The sequence below is a fragment of the Orbicella faveolata genome, unplaced genomic scaffold (assembly GCF_042242905.1).
Source record: "Orbicella faveolata isolate gen_17 unplaced genomic scaffold, um_ofav_v1 contig_12, whole genome shotgun sequence".
NCBI classification, from domain to species: Eukaryota; Metazoa; Cnidaria; class Anthozoa; order Scleractinia; family Merulinidae; genus Orbicella; species Orbicella faveolata.
Genome location: NW_028301539.1, coordinates 31,288,251 through 31,308,978, shown reverse-complemented (window position 1 = coordinate 31,308,978; position 20,728 = coordinate 31,288,251). Strand labels below are relative to the sequence as shown.

At 38.5% G+C, this 20,728-nt stretch overlaps 3 protein-coding genes across 5 annotated transcripts; 1 reads left to right on the top strand and 2 right to left on the bottom strand.

Annotated features, from left to right (window-relative positions):
• The first annotated feature begins 1,904 nt into the window (after nucleotides 1-1,904).
• LOC110040323 (uncharacterized) lies at nucleotides 1,905-11,452 on the top strand. Of its 3 annotated transcripts, XM_089277616.1 has the most exons (9): nucleotides 1,905-1,978; nucleotides 3,379-3,513; nucleotides 4,175-4,285; nucleotides 6,738-7,451; nucleotides 7,609-8,160; nucleotides 8,680-8,715; nucleotides 9,223-9,591; nucleotides 10,053-10,188; nucleotides 10,709-11,452. In XM_089277616.1, the coding sequence occupies exons 1-9, from the start codon at nucleotides 1,951-1,953 to the stop codon at nucleotides 10,830-10,832; spliced, it is 2,205 nt and encodes a 734-aa protein (XP_089133742.1). In that variant the 5' UTR covers nucleotides 1,905-1,950; the 3' UTR covers nucleotides 10,833-11,452. The 3 variants fall into 3 exon arrangements, with proteins under 3 accessions (XP_089133742.1, XP_089133744.1, XP_089133738.1); XM_089277618.1 differs by lacking the exon at nucleotides 4,175-4,285; XM_089277612.1 differs by lacking the exons at nucleotides 1,905-1,978; nucleotides 3,379-3,513; nucleotides 4,175-4,285 and adding an exon at nucleotides 4,293-5,997.
• LOC110040330 (uncharacterized) lies at nucleotides 11,259-14,220 on the bottom strand. The gene is made up of 5 exons (XM_020745549.2): nucleotides 14,125-14,220; nucleotides 13,755-13,824; nucleotides 12,935-13,097; nucleotides 12,237-12,460; nucleotides 11,259-11,419 (listed from the first exon to the last, which is right to left on the bottom strand). The coding sequence occupies exons 2-5, from the start codon at nucleotides 13,807-13,809 to the stop codon at nucleotides 11,394-11,396; spliced, it is 468 nt and encodes a 155-aa protein (XP_020601208.1). The 5' UTR covers nucleotides 13,810-13,824; nucleotides 14,125-14,220; the 3' UTR covers nucleotides 11,259-11,393.
• A 1,425-nt stretch (nucleotides 14,221-15,645) lies between these two features.
• On the bottom strand, nucleotides 15,646-20,691 carry LOC149117549 (uncharacterized). The gene is made up of 4 exons (XM_089281594.1): nucleotides 20,679-20,691; nucleotides 20,389-20,533; nucleotides 16,281-16,510; nucleotides 15,646-15,768 (listed from the first exon to the last, which is right to left on the bottom strand). Exons 1-4 carry the CDS (start codon nucleotides 20,689-20,691, stop codon nucleotides 15,737-15,739), a joined length of 420 nt encoding a protein of 139 aa, XP_089137720.1. The 3' UTR covers nucleotides 15,646-15,736.
• Nucleotides 20,692-20,728: the final 37 nt, after the last annotated feature.

Here is a 20,728-nt window from a genome sequence, read left to right as displayed (position 1 = left end):
AGTAGGCGTTCCTGGATCATCTGTGGGAGTAGTTGGTGCAACAGGCGGCACCAATGGAGGCTCCTCCGGAGCTTTAATTAGTGGTGGTGTAGGTGGCTCTGTAGGAGTAGGCGTTCCTGGATCATCTGGGGGATCAAACGTTGCGAGTGGAATGCCAGGGAGATTTTCAGAATCTATTACTGCTACTTTTCGGCTGTGATGAAGATATTGTAAAAGGTGTTATCTAGAGTAAGCGTTAGCAGGAAGAAAGGGTGCAATAATACTATCGTTTGGAGAAAATGTTTGAGCTTCATAGATTATATATTCGGCCTTTCATACATTTAAGAATATCGCAATCACTGATGGTTTGAGATGGTGACAATTTGAGATAAGTTAAAGTTATGAATTTTTGGACATGTTGAATTGTGTTGCTGGAGGTTTCAGTTGGATACTGACCGTGGACTGCGGGCTACGAAGGGGAACAGGTGCATGTCTTGGAAGTTATCTTCTAGGAAGCACCAAGTGCTGAACTGGGAAATAGCAAGAAGGATGGTAGACTTAAGTTGAAAGAAAAGAGAGGAAGGGTGAACGACCATTGTAAGGAATAATTCGAAAACTATGTCAGAGAATGAGGCAGTCTATTCCTGTAATTATAATTGGACAAAAAAGGACAGAATCTTATATTATTCTATCAACTGATTGAACTGAGATATCATAAAAAGATAACGAGATGTGCAGTACGCAGAGCTGATGGAGAAAACTTAAGCGCATTTTCTTCGAGGAAACGATCGGTTTTTGTAACATAACAGCAAACGGACAGCTTGACATTAACATTTACAACATTATCTACACTAACAACACATTCACTGACACTCTTTTGTTGTGTTTGCTTTCTTTTCTATTCTTCATTTTTTTTTTATCTTTCCCAATATTGTACTCTTCTTTCTTTATGATTTAATAAGAATTATCTCTCCCAAAGTTCATTTACTCTGTCCCCCAACGTTTGGCAGTGGTTACAAGAGCATGAACACAGATCTGTCTAAATACTGTAAACAAGGTTATCTTACGAGATGATTTGTAATAAAGACTGAAAGATGAACTTATGACAATCCAAATGTGGCAGTATCAACAAGACATATTCTATTTACAACATAAACAGCCCGTGGTATTCTCAGTTAGGTTATATCTCAAACTAACGATCACAATTCAATGAATAATGGCTCGTTTAAAACAATCACCTCTCTTGAATTTTACAAAAGCCGGTGGTGGAGTTGCAGGAGGTGCAGGAGGATCAATGGGAGCCTCAGGGGGGGGGTATCGGGAGGTGTAGAAGGTACGTTAGTTGGATAGGTCTTTCCTCTTATTTCCCTCTATGAGCTGTACATTTTGTTTCATTTTGTTTTGTTTTTGTTTTTTGTTTTTTTTGCACGACCTCAATTCATATACTTTTTGATACGGACAGCACCTCCCATTCGATAACAATTAAGACCATGTTCGCAGTTATCGCCCTTTTAGCCCAAATCACAGTGCGATACTAGGCTACCACCGCAATGGGATTTGTAAACACTGACAATTACCAATGTACCGCGTCAACTTCCTCCTTCGTCCATTATTCCAAATGATCCTAAATCAGAGGGGTTTTTTTTGTCCTTTTCTGACTTGTATCAAAAGCTGGAGGAATTTCGACTGGTGGAGCTGCAGGCGGTGCTGGAGGAATGGGCATGGGAGGAGCAACAGGGGGAGCAGGAGGTAATTTAATTAGCTAGGCTACCACCGCAATGGGTTTTGTAAACACTGACAATTACCAATGTACCGCGTCAACTTCCTCCTCCGTCCATTATTCCAAATGATCGTAAATCAGAGTTTTTTTGTTTGTTTGTTTGTTTGTTTTTTTTTGCCCTTTTCTGACTTTTATCAAAAGCTGGAGGAATTTCCACTGGTGGAGCCGCAGGCGGTGCTGGAGGAATTGGCATGGGAGGAGCAGCAGGAGGAGCAGCAGGTAATTTAATTAGCTATTACATTATTGTTCTAAATTTCTCTCCCTGGATTGCTTAAGAAATCATTTTCTCTGATAATAAAAAATTAACAACGGCTTCATTTGTCTGGCACCGTAAGTACGTCGAAATAGGTCGAATGCCGCTTAAGATTTTCTTGAGTTATCAGTAAAACGCTGTACGTAATTAAGATATTGTAATTTCCATCTCTATAAAATATTAACTGCACAAGGTTGTCGTGGCGCCTAACAGACACCTATTGCCTACAAGGCTCTGATTGGGTTTCAATGTTAACAGGAAAACGCCAAACTTACATTACATTACGGTCACAGACACATTTCTTTTTAACGTTCATTATGTATTCTCACTTAAGGTGGCTGAACACAGTTTTTGATACCTGTGTTTCATTCACCTTTTTCTCTAAAACCCTTGAGCCTTTGGTCGCCAAAAGTGGCAGCAAGCAAGTTAACAACACAAACTTCGGTTTTTTTTATAGTTAAGCTGACGTATGTGCCGTTACCATGGCAACATGAATAAACAGAAAAAGGCTTTTAAAATCGGTTTTGTTTATTTGCAGAAAATCTCGTCATTAGATTTTCTTTATAATTTGCGTGCAACAAGCTCGTAACAATGCTCACAAGTTAACACTATTTTGATAATAATTTAACAGCTGAGATCTTTAATTATCCCTTCTTGAAGTTTCGCTGGAATATCTAGAGTTTCCTTTGTTAAAGTTCAATTTTTTTTTCAATACTCCAGTTACTTATTTCCTAAAGTATTTTCGTGCCAAATTTCGGGAAATTCTAATCAGTGGTTCTTGAGAAATAGGCGTATTTCCGAGAGTGCAATTTTTCATTCAAACGCAATTTTTTGACTTACTACGCATGCGCTGCATTTAACTGGTTTCTTTCGGTGACAAAGAAAAAGCTTAGAATTGCTGGGTTCTTTGCATCGTTACGTTTTCTAACATATCTTTGTAAGAAAAGACTAAAGCCATCAATACACTTCCTTCCATTATTGAGAAAAATAGCACAGATAGTCCGTGCATTGAGTAAATAAAATGATCGCTTTATTGACGGCATGTTTGTTTTTTGCAATCCTTGTGCGCGCGCTGAATTGCATCAGCAAAAGCGCGCGCGAAAACTGTGTTCGGCCACCTTAACTTCATTTGCCAAAACATTGCGCACGTTGTGGAATTTGACTTTGAACTTTGACCCTAACAAAGACTACTGACTGAGCCCAACACAATACAATACCCCAGAATCTAAGGCCTTAAAGTGGAAAAAGCACCCTTAGTCCTTGATTTTCATTAAGAAGCAAGTCAAATTCCAACTGACAGTAAATCGTATCAAACAACCTTTTGTTTTTGTTTTGTTTTTTTTTTCTATTTTGCATGTTACAAAAGCTGGAGGAATTTCCGCTGGTGGAGCTGGAGGAATAGGCGTAGGAGGAATGGGTGGAGGAGGAATGGTTGGTGGGGGTATGGGTGGAGGAGGAATGGGCGGAGGAGCAACAGGTGGAGCCGTCGGTGGAGTTGGAGGTAATTTGAGTAGCTTTTAGACTACTGTTTTACACTTTTGTACAAGGATTGCTCATGAAATATCTTGTTTTCTCTGTGTAGATGAGGCCTAAAATCATGCGAACCACAAATTGGCAATGATGGCCGTAAGAGTAAAACTTGTGCCTTTCGGCATCATTGCAATCAAAAAATAAACAGCTTATTTGTCGAGTTCTGAATAGAAACAATAATTAAATCAACCCAATAAAAATGTTGGCCCTTATTGAAGATTAACAAAAGTCAGCGGGTATCACTTCATTAACTTTTTTAGCTGCTCGTAAATACCCACATACTTTAACGGGAGACTTAACTTATTTCTTCGTTAACACCTTTTCTACGGCTAAATCAAAATGCTTATTTTATAAGAATATGCCCAGTATACTTAAAATGTGGACCAAAGCTTCAGTGAATCAGACGCAAAATACTTAACGGTTATTGCTAAAGTGTGCTGTCGCGATGATCTCACAACTCTTTCTGAGAGACATTTAAAGGTTTTTTATAGTGTATGGACCTCCTAGAATTTTTTTTAACAGCAACAAAGTTTTTTTAGCTTATGTGTTAACAAATTTCTTTATTTTGTTCTGGGAAGCGTTTTGAAACGCGCGAGATACTATTATTCTAAAATTCTAATTTCGTCATGCAGGAGTAGCCGGATTAGGTCCTGATTGTTCAGTTAGACCACTTCATTTACCTCATCTTTGTGGATGTCAGCCGTCAGCTCCTAGTTGCGGAAACGCTCAAAATGTTGGTCAAGGTAATTTGTGTTTGCTTGGTATACGAAAATACATAAATTTCAGACTGGAACGAGTGATCAATAACAATAATACTTTTAGAAGAACAATTGCAAGAGACGGCTGACATTCACGCTTAAAACATCCTCGCCTACTGTTACTTGCACGTAACGTGAACTAAACAAAGTGCTGAAGCTAAAAGGACGTACATTGAAACGTACAGGTGTGACATCCATCGAAGGCAAGAAGGACAAACAACGAAGATCAGCAAATCAGTTTTCCAAAAACAACAGTTCGAGCTTTGATGTAAAAGGAAGACAGATATTTGATAGGGGAAAGACCAACGAAACCAATGGAAATGGCTCATTGGTACCTTCGGAGAGAAGGAAATACACGGTCCTAAGAATAACTGTTGTAAACCATGGCCGAAATCAAAGTTCTGGAGAACCAAAAATGCTTTCTGCAGTTCATGGTGTGAAAGACGAAAACGCAGAATTGTTCAGAGCTACCTCACAAAATAATTCACAAGATATAATGACTGAAACTTCACTCAACGACCTATATAGCGACAAAGCACTTTCAGATGGTAGACAACCTTTGAGTGCAGGCGATACACACGGGCTCCCGCTGAGCAAAGAAGTTACTGAATCCTCCTCAGAAAAACCCGGGAAGTTTCAAGATCAATCGGATTCTAATGTATTACTGGAAGCCAAGCTAAATCCACTTAGAATAGGTATTCGTCTAGATGATGATGCGAAGAAAGAGTCAGAAACAAGCTCTAAAGACGTCGACAATGTTTCTCTTCAAGAAGTATTAAACGATATTGACTATACAACGAAAGCTGCTAATGTTACACCTGAAGAAACCGGCAGTGAGAAAGAAGACACGGTTGTCGTAGGTTTGAATAATAGCGGCAAAAACGCAAGTCATTCGAATATGGAGCAACCACATGTCGACCAGAATGAGCAGAATGAGGGAAACCTTGACAAACTGCACATAAAGGCAAGTAGTGAGAAGCAAAACAAGAATGGCACGGAAGTAAATACTGCGGGCGTTTCAATAACAACGGAGAGCAGAGGACTTCAAACAGATGGTCTCATGAAAGTTCTGCTTTCCAAATTACTGGGAAGTGACGTAACGGAGGCATTGAAAGACAAAAGTGTCCAGAAGTTTAAGCCCGCTAGCAAACCAAAATCACCTAATGGGTCACAACCTTCCATTTCTTTAGACATGGCATCGACAACTCCAACCGGTACTGCTGTGGAATCTCCTCCGGGGACAGTCCAAGGAGTAGACGCAGCAGAAATGAACAATAAAGGAGGTGATACTATGGATATTGAACCGCCTCAGACGGTTGCTACAAGTCCGCAATGCTTTGGAGAAAATTCCCAACCGTTATTATTAAATAGTGAAGGACCCAAAGCTCCTGGTAACATTCGTTTACCAGGTGGGAGGGATTGCCACTATGGAATGGAAAAGCTTCCCACTACAAACGAAGCCTCAAGTTCCCCCACAGGTATAGTGGTTGAGTCCACCCCAGGAGCACATCAAGCAGTTGGTACTGGAATCCCTCCTCCTGTCGAAACGCCAAATCCACCTCCCAGAGTGCCGTCTACTGAAGAGTTTGCTTCTACGACGCCTACAGGGATTTCTGTTGAATCACCTCCGGGAACTATTCAGGCGGTCGGCACCAGTATTCCCGAAGAGGGCGTCAGTGAAATGGCAGGAGATAAGGGTAAGATAAAGTGGTGAGTGGTGCATGCGCATGGATTGGTCCCGTGAAACCTGCATGGTGGCCGAGAGACGAACGTGTACCAGATCAGGCTAACACAGAATTAACGCGGCTTGCTTCACCATCACTATACGATCTCTCTTTAAACAGGGAATAACATATTTTCAGCAATTAAACGAAGAAAAATCGTGAAAATATTAACGAGTACATAACAATAAAACGGCGCAGTTAAATATAACAAGCTTTGAGCTACAGCGACGTTGTAGTTTTATATTTAGAAATTACTAACCTCCCCAGGCTATTTTACAAAACTGGTGTCTGTAATATGGAATGAACCTATTTCCTAATAATATTGTAAGGAGCTAAATAATGCATATATCAAAAAGACTGGGCATAACTAAACATTACATAAACGATTACATTAAATAAAAGAGCTTTTGCTTCTTTTCCTATCAATAAATTGTGTGTGCCTTTAACATTCTGTTATTGTCAGTTAAATCTGTTTTATTTTATCATTGAAAGTAGATTAATAAATTGAGTACAATAGTTTGTTTTGTATATTCAATGCGACCAATACTAACAAGTATTTCACCCTAAGACAGTTAAATAAATATGGTTGATAATATCGCGATCGGTTTGATATTAAAAACTATCTTGAATTAAAAATCTCTTTTGCTGTTTACGGCCTGAACGTTAATAAAACAGTTATAAAGCATTATGTAAAATCATTTTTTTCTCTTTAGGAGTATCAGGTGGAATGACTGGTGGTGTAGCAGGAAGCATGGGAGGAGGTTCTGTTGGTGGTGCTGGAGTTAACACAGGCGTTGGGGGAAGTATGGGAGTAGGCGCCGGTGGTAATATGGGAGGAGGACTTGGTGTTGGTGGCGGCGGCGGTGGTGGTGGTATGGCTGGAGGTGGTGGTATGGCTGGAGGTGGTGGTATGACTGGAGGTGGTGGTATGGTTGGAGGTGGCGGCATGACGGGTGGTGGTGGTAGCATGGGAGGAATCGGCGAGAATATGGGAGGAGGCACTGGAGGGAACATAGGAGGTGTAGGAGGTACGGTTGGTGGTGCTGGAAACGTGGGAGGGGGAGGTGGTATGATTGGTGGTGGGGGAAACATTGCAGGTGGCGGCGGTGGTATGATGGGTGGTGGTGGGATGATGGGTGTCGGTGTAAATACGGCAGGTGTTGGTGGCAACATGATTGGTGGAGGTGGTGGGAACATGATGGGAGGCGGTGGAGGTAACATGGGTGCTGGTGTGGGTGGAGGGTCTATGGGTGGTAATATGGGCAACATTGGTGGAAATGGAAATTTTGGTGGAGGCGGAATGGGTGGAGGTATGGGAGGTGTCGGTATAGGAGGTGGCATGGGTGGCGGTATTGGAGGAGGCTTTGGTGGAGCCAATATGGGGGGCGCTGGAGGAGGAAGTATGGGAGGAGCCAGAGGAATGGAAGGTAAATGTTGTCGTTGTTATCTTTCACAAATGTGCCAAAGTTAAATAATACTAATGCGCTGCATGACCTCGCCCTGACAGAGAGCCTCTTCATTAAAAGAACAGGAATGAAGTGTTTGGTGATCTGATCTATTTTATTGTTCATTTTGCCTTCATAGTCATTCTGGACCTCGCTTTCTTAATCGATGGATCTTCTTCCGTGGGGAACGAACAAAACTTCCAGCAAATTCTCACGTTTGTAAGTGCTGTAGCCCATTCATTCTCGATAGGCCACGACATGACCCGTGTGGGTGTCGTCGTGTTTTCTCTCGAGGCCTTCGTTATCTTCAACTTCCACACGTACTTTGACATACAGAACATAGATCAGGCGTTGTCGACAGTCCAATTTCCAGGAACAGATGGACCAGGAACTTACATAGGCCGTGGTTTGCACGTAACAAAGCATTACCTCTTTAGCAGCTCTGGTAGAGCGCATGTACCAAGAGCGATCGTTCTCCTAGTGGCAGGAAGATCAATTGATGACGTTATCACGCCGTCCATGGACATCAGGTCGTATGGAGTGGAAATGTACTGTGTTGGTGTTGGTAATCTTTACAGTAAATTGCAACTTCATGCAATGGCAAGCTTTCCACATAGCGAGCATATTTTTAGGGCCGAGTACACACAAATGGGACGAACCGCACAACAAGTTGTCACTAAGATATTGAAAGGTAACATTGCGTATTTTTTGAATAATAGAAGAATTCGAATTCAAAACTCCCTTTAACAAGGGTATCAAACCGCAGTGATTCAGTTTAGTGCTCTCCTTCAAAAACGAGCCCTCCTTCTAATTAACGATTCCCCCCCCCCCCCCCCCGCAGTGCCGTTTTCAGTGCCGTTTTCTTTAATTAGCACCCCTATTCCAATAAGCGCCCCTTCCAATAAAAAGAGAAAGAAAGAAGAGACGGTGGTATAGAAAAGACTGATTACACGAGAGAATTAAGAAGTCTTGCTTTCTCATCTGAGCGTGACATATATATTTTTTTTAATTGAGGTATTATATCTGTATCGTTGTTCAGAAATAAATAAGCACCCCTAACCTAATAAGTGCTTTCTCTTCTATAAGAGACCTCTCTCCAATAAACTCTCTCCTTTGAACTACCAAAAGTAATTTATTGGACAAATAACTCCATTGATCCTTAATAAAAAGAAAATTTCTCGCCAAATGTGGTCATATATTATCTTCACAGGTATTTCTGTTCACTTCTGTCGTCCCTGCTACGATGGTAAGCAAGCTCTTAACTGTTGTCTGAAGTTCCACGCTCAGAGCATGATATCAAGAGCACTTATTATGCAATCTGTGTAGGCTACAAATATTTTATTGCCGCTTTGCATGGGCAATTTGCGTTAACTCTGTCATACATATCTTCTGTTAATGACATTCCTAAGATGTTTCGTCATCACAGTCGTGCAAATATCAAGTTAGCCATATATGTCTTGTAAGCATAGCTGTAAAAGCATTATTGTTGACGCATACTGCGAAATTATATTATTACTATGATTATTATTATTATTATTATTGTTATTATTATTCTGTATTAAGCTTCGCGATCGGGACTTAAATTCTGTAATTTGTAATTTGATTGTAAATTAGCTGCATTTTTGCAAAAAGAAACAGAACAGAATAATGTATATGTTTTTTTTTTTGTTTGTTTCTGCTAACATGCGAATATGTACACTTTACAATTTTCCGCATGAAATTAATAGGCAAGACGCATTTCTTTCTATTATAGGTCATCAAGAACTGTGTGATTATTGTCCAAGCGAGTTCCAAGATGAAGTTGATGAAGAAGACGAGGGCTTTAAACGCCACCATCGTCATCGTCATCATTTAAATGATAGAGAGCGCGTTCGGCCTGTTGGTGGTGAGCGTAGACATCCAAATAACAAAAGGCCTACTGAAAAGCCAAATGGAAACTACGAAATCGAACAATCAGAACACCTTAATCCCACAAAAAGCCGTCATAGACAACATCGCCAACGATACAACGATGATAAACTGAGTTTCAGCAGCGATGAAATGCAGCCTACACCAAATCCTGAATCAGCAAATTATGCTGAATATAACTTTGACGACAGCAAGATGACTGTCGAAGACAATGGTAAGACTAAAGAGCACTATTTTTCTTTCTTTCTTATCTCATCCTATGTTTGTTTGTTCGTTTGTTTTTTTTTTTCGGTTGCCTTGCAAATGTTTCCTAAAGAATAAATCTCATTGTTTCATTACTGGTTTGAGTAAAGTGCTGGTATATCATCAAACCCCCGAAGTAGAGGGAGTGCATGCATGAGATATCCCCGGTATATAATGAGGTTAATTAACGTCGGTAGGAGAGTATTAGTGTGCATATTAATTCAGTTGCTTTATTTTTCTAACAATGAATTACGAAACTTCTATGGTCTATAATCTTATCGACTTTGTCGTCCGACCATTGACCATAAGCGCGTGAGAGTCCAATCAGTATTGTAAATAAAATGCGAATGAACCATATTGCTTACCTTTCGATATTGAGGGTAAGATATGGCTGGGATATTGCTTATTAATTTGATTCTCGTTTTCTTGTAGATTGCAAAGATTATTCAGACGACTGCAATGAGTACGCATCTCGTGGGTATTGCAGTGAGTACGCTCCGACAGCTAGCATAGGAACCATTAACATGATGTGCAAGCGTGCTTGTGGGACCTGCTCTACCAACACAACGTGAGCTGAGCAAATTATGATCCTTGACTAGTTTCTCTTATATATATAGCAAATCACTTGTAAATGATTTTAGACTAAGAACGTCATAACAGCTGAAAAATCAGTGCTGACATTTTTGTCGCTATAGATAGAGTATATCAAAATAGAAACAACTTAAGATCAAGAGTGCAAAATTATTAAAGGAATCCGATTGAAAGTTTCCCTTGCTCTCGATTAGATCAACCATTGAAAATATGACTTTATTTGACGCTATTTGTCATCTCACCTATGAAGCAAAGCTAAAAGCTCAGACACCACTATGGTCCGCTTTTTATGTTCTTCCAATTACTTATGACATGACTTTACATGAGGCCATCAAGGGACATGCCACTGCAGATAGGGTTTTTTACCACTTATTATCATGATTTATTATTTATTACCGGTGAGTTGTTTTATTTATTGCTTTTCCTCATAATTGGAAGAATGTATGTTAGTCTTATCGGTATTCCATTTATGAGACTTCATTGTCTTTGTTTTTCAGGCCGAAAGAGAAGCAGGATACGTATGAAGTAATGGATAAAGATTCCTTTTACAAGAAAGGAGAGATAGGAAAATCACACGACAAGAAACAAAAACATTTGGAGCATCGTCTAAATAAACTGTAATTGAACGCTGACTGAGTCGCCAGCTGAGAATAATATAGTTCCATGAAAATGTTTAGCTAGTGGCGTGGTTATAAAATACAATCGTCTTACCGGATCGGAGATGCAAAATCACTACCAAGAAACATTTGTCCGAGATAGACTGGGCCATGCTTTTAATTCGTGACGTAATCAGGCAGTGTAGCATACGCCATATACGGGCAAGCGTTTTATGTACATTGTTTTTGTTTGTTCATAGCAGAGAAAGCATCGATAAACCTCGGAAAGCCGTCATGAAAGAAATTTAGCATTGCTTTCTCACTGTGAACATTTGTTCAGTTTCACGACTTTTCCATAAAAAAAGGTGATCAAAAATGTTTAACTCCAGCAACAAAAAAAAAAAAAAAGGAATAAAGTTTGCAAATTTAAAAAGTACACATATGGACACACTTTACGCAAAAGGCTATGTTATATTTTTATTCAGATACTTCGACATGATAAAAAATCATCTTATCTCTAAGTATAATATAAGGTACAATAGAAACTGCATACTCTTGAAGCCGCAAAGTGTGTTTTGTATTTTACTTAAATGACATGTTCTTCTTCTGGTTCTGAAATAAAACGAAAAGAAAGCGAAAAATAAATTCTGCGACAGATGTGTTTCTGCACTCTAATAACCACAAAAGAAGGAAATGAACTTTACACTGAGGCATATCTAGAGACCCTCTCAATTTATGTCCATTAAAATATCTCCTTTTTCAAACAATTCAAAACAAAAAACAGTCAACTCGTTTTCTACGTACTTCAGTGAATGTTTTCGAGATATTCTTAATTAATCTGGTAGATCCTTAGGCCAATCATAGCGCAAGGTTGTAAAACAGAGCCATTTTCAAAACAGAAACAAATGACAATGCATTATTTAGGATAGAAATGAGCCTTGAGACGAGTTAAACTATACTGCTTATTGGCATTCTTTTTTTTAATTTTTTTTTTTTTTTTTTTTTTTTTTTTTTGAGAGCGGGAAATTCTCGTGCAATATTTTACCTCTTCGGTGCCGTCTACACTACGCTGAAAGAATTTAAACACGCAACAATCAAAGGTCATTTTCGATTTGTGTTTGAAAACCACTCGGGCAGGGAAATCACATGATTATCGTAACGTCATCGTTTTCAAAAAGCGCCACTTTCAAAATGTTTTCTGTCCACACGAAAACGAAAAGCCGGTGTTTTCAAATTCCTCCGGTTTGAAGAGCGTTTTCATAAAGCGCCGTTTTTGTGACGGATTAGTGCGGACGGTAGGCCTAGTTGCGTTTTCAAATTCCTCTAGCGTAGTGTGAACGGAACCTTTCTCATTGTTATTTATCAAAGTTCCGGGTAAGAAATTTATTTGTTTTCACTGTGCAACCATTCACCAATGATTAGGACTCACCCTCCAGCAAAAGATACACGAAGTTGGCGTTGCTCTCTCCAACACACTCGCTTTCGTCATTAATATCACATCTGGTGTAGTTTTTACCAATACACAGCTGAGAATCTCCATGTCGAGAATACAGGTCACATGACTCTGGTCCTGACCAGCACTCTCCGTAGTGCTGAAGTCCAAACATTGTGTATCCCTGTTGAGAGGCAGCCTGGGCACAACGACACGCCAGGCTGCAAAGTGAAAAAAAAATAGAGAGGACTAATTATTACCAATAAATTCCAAAAGAATTTAAGATCGGATTGCGAAAATGGCTAAGAGGCTAAAGGATGCTCTCGAAGAAATTAAATGAAGCGCACGGTACAGACAATCGTAAATTATTTCGAGTGCAATTAACGATTTACAATATACGAGTGATATTTTAAAATTTCCTCATGTTGCATGCGCGTCTACGTGAGTGCAATATTGAAAGTCAACGATAAATTGGTTTGCTTTTAGCTTAGGCACAATAAAATACTATTTTTCAGTCATACAATAAAATAGAATCCTTGACCTCCGAGACTGGTCTTCCATGGCTCAACTGACTAAGTTACTAAGCCATACCATAACTAACTGGGTGAGCAAGTGATGATATTTAACTTAGGGCGAACAGAGAGAATGCAGGATGACAAAATATCAACCTTTTTTCACTAGCATTTTGTACAAACCCGTGCAAGTAATCTTCCCAGTTGTTCCAATCGACACTTCGTCCCTGACTTGACTTAACACGGTCACTGATAAGAAGTTTAGACATAGCCCTGGACCACTGTCGGTCCTGATAGCATCCCAGCTTGTAATATGATCGCTCGCACGTGACGTGTTGTCCAGATCCTGCTTACAAAAAGTAACATACATGTAGGCAATCCATTTTCGAATCTTCCTGGCGTTCAAACAAGTAATGTTCTAGACAAAAACTACCAAAACTAGCCTGAATATGATATTGAATCCAATGAAGCTTTTGTTACGAGATTTTAATTACAATTACTTGTTTCTGAAAACCCAGTCCCCAGAAAGTAAGCAAATTATAGCAATACACATGCAACTTCCTTCGCCTAGCTCACTAGCCTGCATTACTACTGAGTGATCAAGTAATATCTTGTTAAGCAACACGACCTTTCCAAAATAAGAACTTCAAACTAACCAAGTGCGAACGCCGTACTAGGAAATATATGCCCGAGGTAGTGGCAGCACAGACCTAGCGCAGTGAGGTCAGGGAAAAAGCGACCGAGGACCAATATTTCAGATTATGGCTGGAGCAAGCTAGGTTAGTAAGTAGTTTGTTAGATGGCAATCAGGGCATGCTTGTTTATTGGATTTTCCGGCTTTCGAAAACAAAAAGATACACAGCTTATGACCGGTTCCATAGAAACAATCTATATGGGAAAATCCCGACCAAGAATGAACTAATCAGTGCACTTGGATCTACCCGAGGACTACCTCGCCGTTTAGTAATCAATCATACTGTCAAAATTACCGTGCATTCATCACCTGAAATGAATGATGTACCACCAAATAACACGAGCAAGGTGAAAAATAACGTCATCTTTATCTTGTTATTCTATGGACAAACATGCAAAATATGTACTAAGCTTTAAATGGCTAAAAAGTCTAACGTGCTAAAGAATATAAGCAGGTTTTTATCAGTATAAAATAATTGTTCATTTTCTGCCAACAGCTGTGTGACATGCAATGTGCGGAGTATTGATTGAAATTATTTCGTGAATCATCAGATAGGTATTTCCCCATAAAGGGACTGAGATTAGCGTTTTTCAAGATTTGTAAGGAAACTCAAGGAAATCTAAACAAGGATCAGGCCGTACTCAAGAGCTATTTGATTAAGAGAAGAAATTATACTTACGTTCCGTTATGAAGCTGCCTCCAGCACGCTTTAAACTCAACCTGGAAATGATCGATATTTCCTGCCGGCCCAGCGAACAATTTCACTTGAATGCTAATCTTAAGCATAGTGAAGAGTTTAATTTGCATAACAATGAACATCCACTTAACCACGTTGGCCAGCTAATAATAAGATCCGCAGTTATCATACATAACAATTGTATTTTTTACATCCTGCTTTTAAAAGAAAATAAATTGTCGATTTGCCTGAATCATTTTAAAAGTACAATAAGGCTTGTAAAAAGTTAAGAGCAATTTTGATATTTTGTCCATCTTTTGGTGATTTACTGAATTGCTATAGCGATGATAGTTCGTGCATTTATTCACAGTAAAAATTTATTTAATCATTGTCAAGGTTAAACACTGAACCAACTGGCTGCTCCGATCCCAAAACGATGTGGAATAATCAATAAAACAAATCTTTCTGTTTGCAAACTGACGAGACATTTGCCTATAGCATCCTGGCGACAAATATAAATCAACTGCTCCATAAAAATACAATAACTCCCGTTAAAAGAAAAATTTCCGGCGTACGAAAAAAATTACATATTTATAATTACATGCCGTGATTGTTTGAGTTCCGCCTTATTTCATGATAGATTTCAAAGAAAAGTAAATATCTATTGTGATTTTAATATTCGTATATTTCTATCTTTACTTTCAGGTAAACACCTTAAAATCGACATTGATATTTTTTATTGTATTCTCCGTCTTCAAGTGTCAAACCCACTAATTGGTTAAAAATGACTAACCTTGAAAGGTTGCTACGGTACTTCATGGGATCAAATCTCACTGACAAGCAAACTTTTGGTCACTTCACTGCTTCACAAGGGGTAAATTATTGCCATACTGCTTGATTTGGAAGCTAACAGAAGGATGAAATAAGAAACCAATTCTGTAGACAGAATGTTTGCCTATTTTTTTTTTCAAAGAAGAGCTCGGATTTGTTTATGCCATCCTGTTATCTTGACCTAACGAAGAAACGAATTTATAGATCTGGGTGATGCATGGACCAAGTTTGATCATGATATCACGATGAATGTTATTAGGTTCTAACAAAAGTCTCCTAAGGGAGAGTGCTTTTCTCTGTCTCTTTATAATTTGATTTTTCTTCCTATAACCCTCCGAGAAAAATACAAATCATGCGAATCGCGCGAGTTGTAATTTAATTTCCCCTGATTTTAAGTCTACTTTTCTAACCTAGCAGAAAATTACTATGTTCTTTGTACTTTTTTTCTCGAATTCAGACTTAATTAATCAATATCCATAATGTAACATATTACTCAATTCCATAGTAGTTTACTATGAATAAACAGATCGGAAGAAGAACACGCAGTGATAAAGAAGAGAAAGGAAAGATAATGTATCGCCACGCAAATAAGCCGAGGATTAATTAAAGGAAAAAAAAAAACAACGAAGAATAGTCTTGTTACCTGTTCTTCCTGTTTTGTAGGATGATTTAACAGAACAATAGGCAAATACATTTACTTTAATGGTTTATTTTATTTTAGATTCACTCTATTAAAGCATTCGTCAAATCCAGTGTTGAAAGCCATTTCTGTAGTGACCTCAGTTTAGAGCGATCCACCTCCACTTCCATTCCCTCCTTTGAAGATAACAACATGTTCATCTCCTATTAGTAAGTTACCAACTATTCATAAAAGAGGCAGGGTGGTTCAGCTTCCTTTTGGTCAAAATGATGTCCAAATCAGGATTAAGTTGCAACAATTAAACACGAAATAAGACTACAACACTGCTTTTACAGTGCAACCCTCCCCTCCCCATTTCGGGCGTATTTGGTAAATAAATAATGGTGATTTTTTTCATCAAAGTGGTATGTGATGGTATCAAATCATTCCTTTTTCTTTTAAAATGTTTAAGCAAGGAACCGCGAACGATGATCCTGCTGGTACGCGATGGATCAACGGTGATCTAATCGGCTTATCATAGAAAACGAACGTTATTATAATATTATATTGTTCTTCTCCTTTTGCATCTCCCTGCTTCCTTTTTCCCTCAATAATCCTTGAGGGCTTTAGCAACATGCGTTTTCGTTTGTTAGTTTATTTGTTTGTTGGTTGGTTGGTTGGTTGGTTGGTTGGTTGGTTTTTTCCTTACCTCCGTCCCCTACTATCCGATAAACATAGTTTTTGTTCGTAGTTCCAACACATTCGTTGCTGTCTTGGTCATCACAGTTGTTGTCACCAAACCCCACGCAGCCTCCTGCTTTGCCGTAAAGATCAAATCTGTCAGCCGCCTGAGGGTCACTCCAACATTCACCATAATACTGAAGACCAAAATGACTGTACCCTTTGGCGAATGATTCCTTAGCACAGTTGCAAGCCAGTCTAGAGGGAAATATAAACCTCAAATCATTAGCAAGGAAATCATGACAGTGACGGTGTTTAAGTATCTGATCTCAATTAACAAGACAATTACGACTTTATTTCTCCGTTGTCTCCTTGGTTTTAGTTTCAATTGAGATTCAAAGTTCGTCAAAAAATACTCCGCTACGTGTCGCATTTTCAACTCTCTTCACGTTTGATCTATTAAATACAGATTTTTTTTTTTTCAAAATTCCCTCAACTCTGCAACGTGCTCAGGTTTTCATGTGTTGAATTGTTGTCGTGTTTGTTATGATCATGAAATAGAGGTCAAAGTAATAAGTAGCGAAATAACACCAGGAAATACGGTTTCACAACTTTTTTCACAAGGTTATTCCTTTTATTTACTGTTGACAATGATAAGATTCACTGCTTGCCCGACTGATAGAAAAATCAAAAGAGTAACAAACACAAGAATTGTAAAGAAAAATCACCACCAGGCTGTAATTCTGTAACTGAAACAAAGAGTTTTTTGAAAACAAATAGTATATACATGTATTAAAAGAAAAGAGATAAATTATTGTAGAATAGCACAAACAGCACATATCTAGATCATCTGTCTCTATTGTCTTTCTGGGGTAAGTAAGATTTTCTTGTAAATGTGTTATCACCCATAAACCTTTTCTCATAACAGTTTATTCTGGCCCTTTTCAGTGCCAAGATGGCAATCAAAGGCAATTTAGTCAAAGCACTTTAATTGACATCCATCCAGAGGTACCTATATCCTCAGATTTCACTTCTCCAATAGGGAGGAGACCCCGGAGCAGGCCAGACAGGACAAAGGCAATAACTTCAAATCCCTTCCTCTGCATTTATTTGTAAATTAGTCTTTACTGAACACATAATAGATAGAAATGATCTCCTTCGCCTATGGGAACAATGAGGTTGAAATTTCCAAAATGAAAATTCGTAATGTTATGTTTCGGTTATGTTTCTAACCCTAACGTAAACCGTAATAAATTCTTTATTTCTCTAAACAGCAAAACTAGCCAAAAAGGAACAAAAAAGGCACTGGCCGAATGTTTGATGGTAAAAACATTTCTGCAAGAAGTCATGTGCATTGTATCGATAAGTCTAATCCCTACAGGCTGGTTCTAAATGTTGTTGGGTTCCCTGTATTGTTTATGTATTTTTCCCGCCGTTTAGTTCCCGCGTTTAAGTCATGTGATCATTTCGAGTGTGCATGCAATGGCGAACGTCGGCAAGCGTTGTAGTTGTGTATGCGATTCACTCGAAGTAACGACGGATAAGACGGATAAAGACGCGGAAGATTGATGGAATTATGTACAAGCAAACAGGAGCGTCTTATTGGAGTGTTAGTCGAATTAAAGTCAGTGAACTAGAGCGAATCTTGCCTATTGAAACCGAGGGAATTGGAAATTGGCCCTTGCACTAAACTTTAGTACCATCCAGACAACAAATCATACATTTGACAATAGAAATATCATAAACCAGGGATATGCTACAATCTAAGAATATTCACAGGGATATTTTCAACCTAACACTGCCACAAAAATAAAAATATTCAGCCTCGGCCAGGAAAACAATATTATTATTAGAAAAAAAGGGTGTATTTCAAATAAGAATTGGAATAAGCCCAATCCTAATACAGATGGAATACGTGTCCGGACACAAGAAAACAGAAACGATTTTCCGTAGAAAAACCAAGGGTCACAAAAAAATAAGCAAAAGTTCCTTTTAGATTTGAAATTCGAATGTGACGAACCCTTCAAGCTCTCCCATCCCGCTCTACTTTGTTTTCGTTCGCAGAAAATCTAATTACGCTAGAATATATATAGAACGGAAAAAAATAACGTAAGGCCGCTGGTGGCGAGCTGCAGCTTGCTAGCTGTCGGCAGATCTGTACTTCAATCAAAGCCTTAATTAATGCTCGTTATTTCTATTTTTTGGGGCTTATTTCTACTTCTATGATATGGGTTACATCTTTTAAATTAAAATTTAACGGAAAAGATTCACCTTTCGAATCGTTAACGGCAGACTGATTCAACATCGCTTGAGGTGAACTGCAATATAACCTCCTATAGCCGTTTCTTATTCGTATAAACACTCGCCACGTCCGCCATATTTCTTTAGGATGTATTTAAACCAACACGTAGGGGCCAAACCACCCTCCAAATGTTTCGTCAGTTCTTAGGTATTTCACATTATTTCGCATTACTTAAAAAGTATTGACTCTTTCTACACCAAACTTGGCAGATGAGCAGGAGACCTATTGCCAATTATATTTATATGAAAAATGTCAGTAAATGTCAAAGTTGTGACGTCACAGTGATGACGCCATGTTTTTTTGCCACTTTTGAAGTTTTTAATATGCATATGTTTTACAACGTGTTCGAAAGAGGACATCAAGGGGAGTTGAAACCTGAAAAAAACTTTTCCATATCACAAAAATTAAATGAAATATGGCATTTTTAAATATGAAAACTAACTCCGCAAAATATGGGGTCCCCCCCTTGAGAAAAATCCCCAAATTGGAGCGGTAATTTTGTTCCAGCAAATGCAGCTATGTTGCACATGTGATGTGCCAGATGACTAAAGCAAAAATAAAGAAGAAAATCGGAATAAAAAGTATCCTTCTAGTGTTATTGCGTTAAAATTAGTTTTGTTACGTCATAACCTGTGACGTCACCCGTTTTTTACTGTTAATACCATCCTAACAAAGCCGAAAATCAAATTTCTAAAACAATACGATTTTTGACAACATCAAGCTTTCTATTTTTCTAGATCATTAGCCTTCCTGGAATAAAACTGAAAAAAATAAACCAGAGAGACTGAGTTAAGAAGGACAGTATGGTTAAGCAAATTCCGGGGGGGACAGCAAAAAAATATTTAACTTACCACATCTCGAAAAATAATCATCACAGCAAAAAACGGTTTCCGGCATTTTACTCCTGAAGTCAAGGCCTTTCCAATGACATAATCTTTTTATCAGATTTTACAAAAAATTATAGCACGTTTTGGTGACGTCATCAATTATGACGTCAAAATCTGACATTTTGTCATACTTCCAAATTAAAATAAACTGGAGAACAAAGAAAGCTCATCTGCCAAACTTGGTTCAGAAATATATAAACCAAGCAAATATAGCCTTCATGAAACATTAGGGGGGTGGTTTGGCCCCTACGTGCAATCATAAGCTAATCAGCAAGGGTGTTCAAGTTCAACAAATTCTTCCTTACCAAGGCTATTCTCCCGTCCTTGGGGACGAGGTTGCGCCGCAAGTAAACATGGCGGACATTTGCTGAATTAAATTTTCATTTATTCGAAAGACTCCAAGTTCAGGATATTCGAAAGAATGGAGAATTTTCAAAATGACTGCTGTCGCCCTTGAACCAAAAATCTTTTCAAGAACTCGTATTCAAAGCATTTAAGAGTCGTAAACGAAGTGGTTACGTTGATCACAGGTCAGATTGATTGACCGAAATTTATTTACCTTCAAACTAAAGCTACTCATCAGACGATGAGTACAACTGTTACTGAAGTCAACAACGATAAAACAAAGGTACCAGTTGAATTAATATTTCGTAGTGTTTCGCTTGTTTGTTTTACTGTGCCGAACTCCATGAGTAAATTGATTCACAATCGATATAAATGTAAGCATATTATTAGCACTACGGCTATACAAACGAGCAATTGCGTCTGTTACTATGCTTTAGTCCGTTATTTTGTAGTCTTGATACCCACCTCTGAAAATTATACTAAAACAATTATTCGCTTCAACCCTCGACTTCGTCTCGGAGAATATTCGCCAATGTTCACTTGGCCTTTGGCGAATAATTGTTACATATCATTATCACATGCTACTGTGTTCTGACACTTACTTCCGCAGAAACTTCCTCCATTCACCGACCTGCCATGTTATTTTTTTCCTGTCATTGAAAATTTTTTCAGAAAGTGCCCTGGTGTAGGGTCTATCTTGATAACATCCAACTTTCTCGTATTTAACCTCACATCCTTCTGGTTCATCTGAAAAAAAGACGAATATGGTAAAAAGAGAGGTAATAATATTTTATCATAATATTGCTCTTTTCAAGCTTTACACAGTCAAGTTCGAACCCCGATTTCTCCTTCTGGGTGACTCTACTTCATCGGGCCATCGCGCTCGACGTACGTTTCTGAATCATGTATTTTCATTACAAGCATTATCAGTAAAAGTTAATA

Coding starts and splice junctions, on each gene's coding strand:
- LOC110040323 (XM_089277612.1), top strand. CDS start 4,716: ATGCTTTCTGCAGTTCATGGTGTGAAAGACGAAAACGCAGAATTGTTC. Junction 7,452..7,608: donor AGGAGCCAGAGGAATGGAAG/GTAAATGTTGTC, acceptor TTGCCTTCATAG/TCATTCTGGACCTCGCTTTC. Junction 8,161..8,679: donor TGTCACTAAGATATTGAAAG/GTAACATTGCGT, acceptor TTATCTTCACAG/GTATTTCTGTTCACTTCTGT.
- LOC110040330 (XM_020745549.2), bottom strand. CDS start 13,809: ATGACGTTATTTTTCACCTTGCTCGTGTTATTTGGTGGTACATCATTC. Junction 13,098..13,754: donor TGGTACATCATTCATTTCAG/GTGATGAATGCA, acceptor TTTTGTAAGCAG/GATCTGGACAACACGTCACG. Junction 11,420..12,236: donor CGTGTATCTTTTGCTGGAGG/GTGAGTCCTAAT, acceptor GTTTTATTTCAG/AACCAGAAGAAGAACATGTC.
- LOC149117549 (XM_089281594.1), bottom strand. Junction 16,511..20,388: donor TGGAGGAAGTTTCTGCGGAA/GTAAGTGTCAGA, acceptor ATTTCCCTCTAG/ACTGGCTTGCAACTGTGCTA. Junction 15,769..16,280: donor TCGGATAGTAGGGGACGGAG/GTAAGGAAAAAA, acceptor TTATCTTCAAAG/GAGGGAATGGAAGTGGAGGT.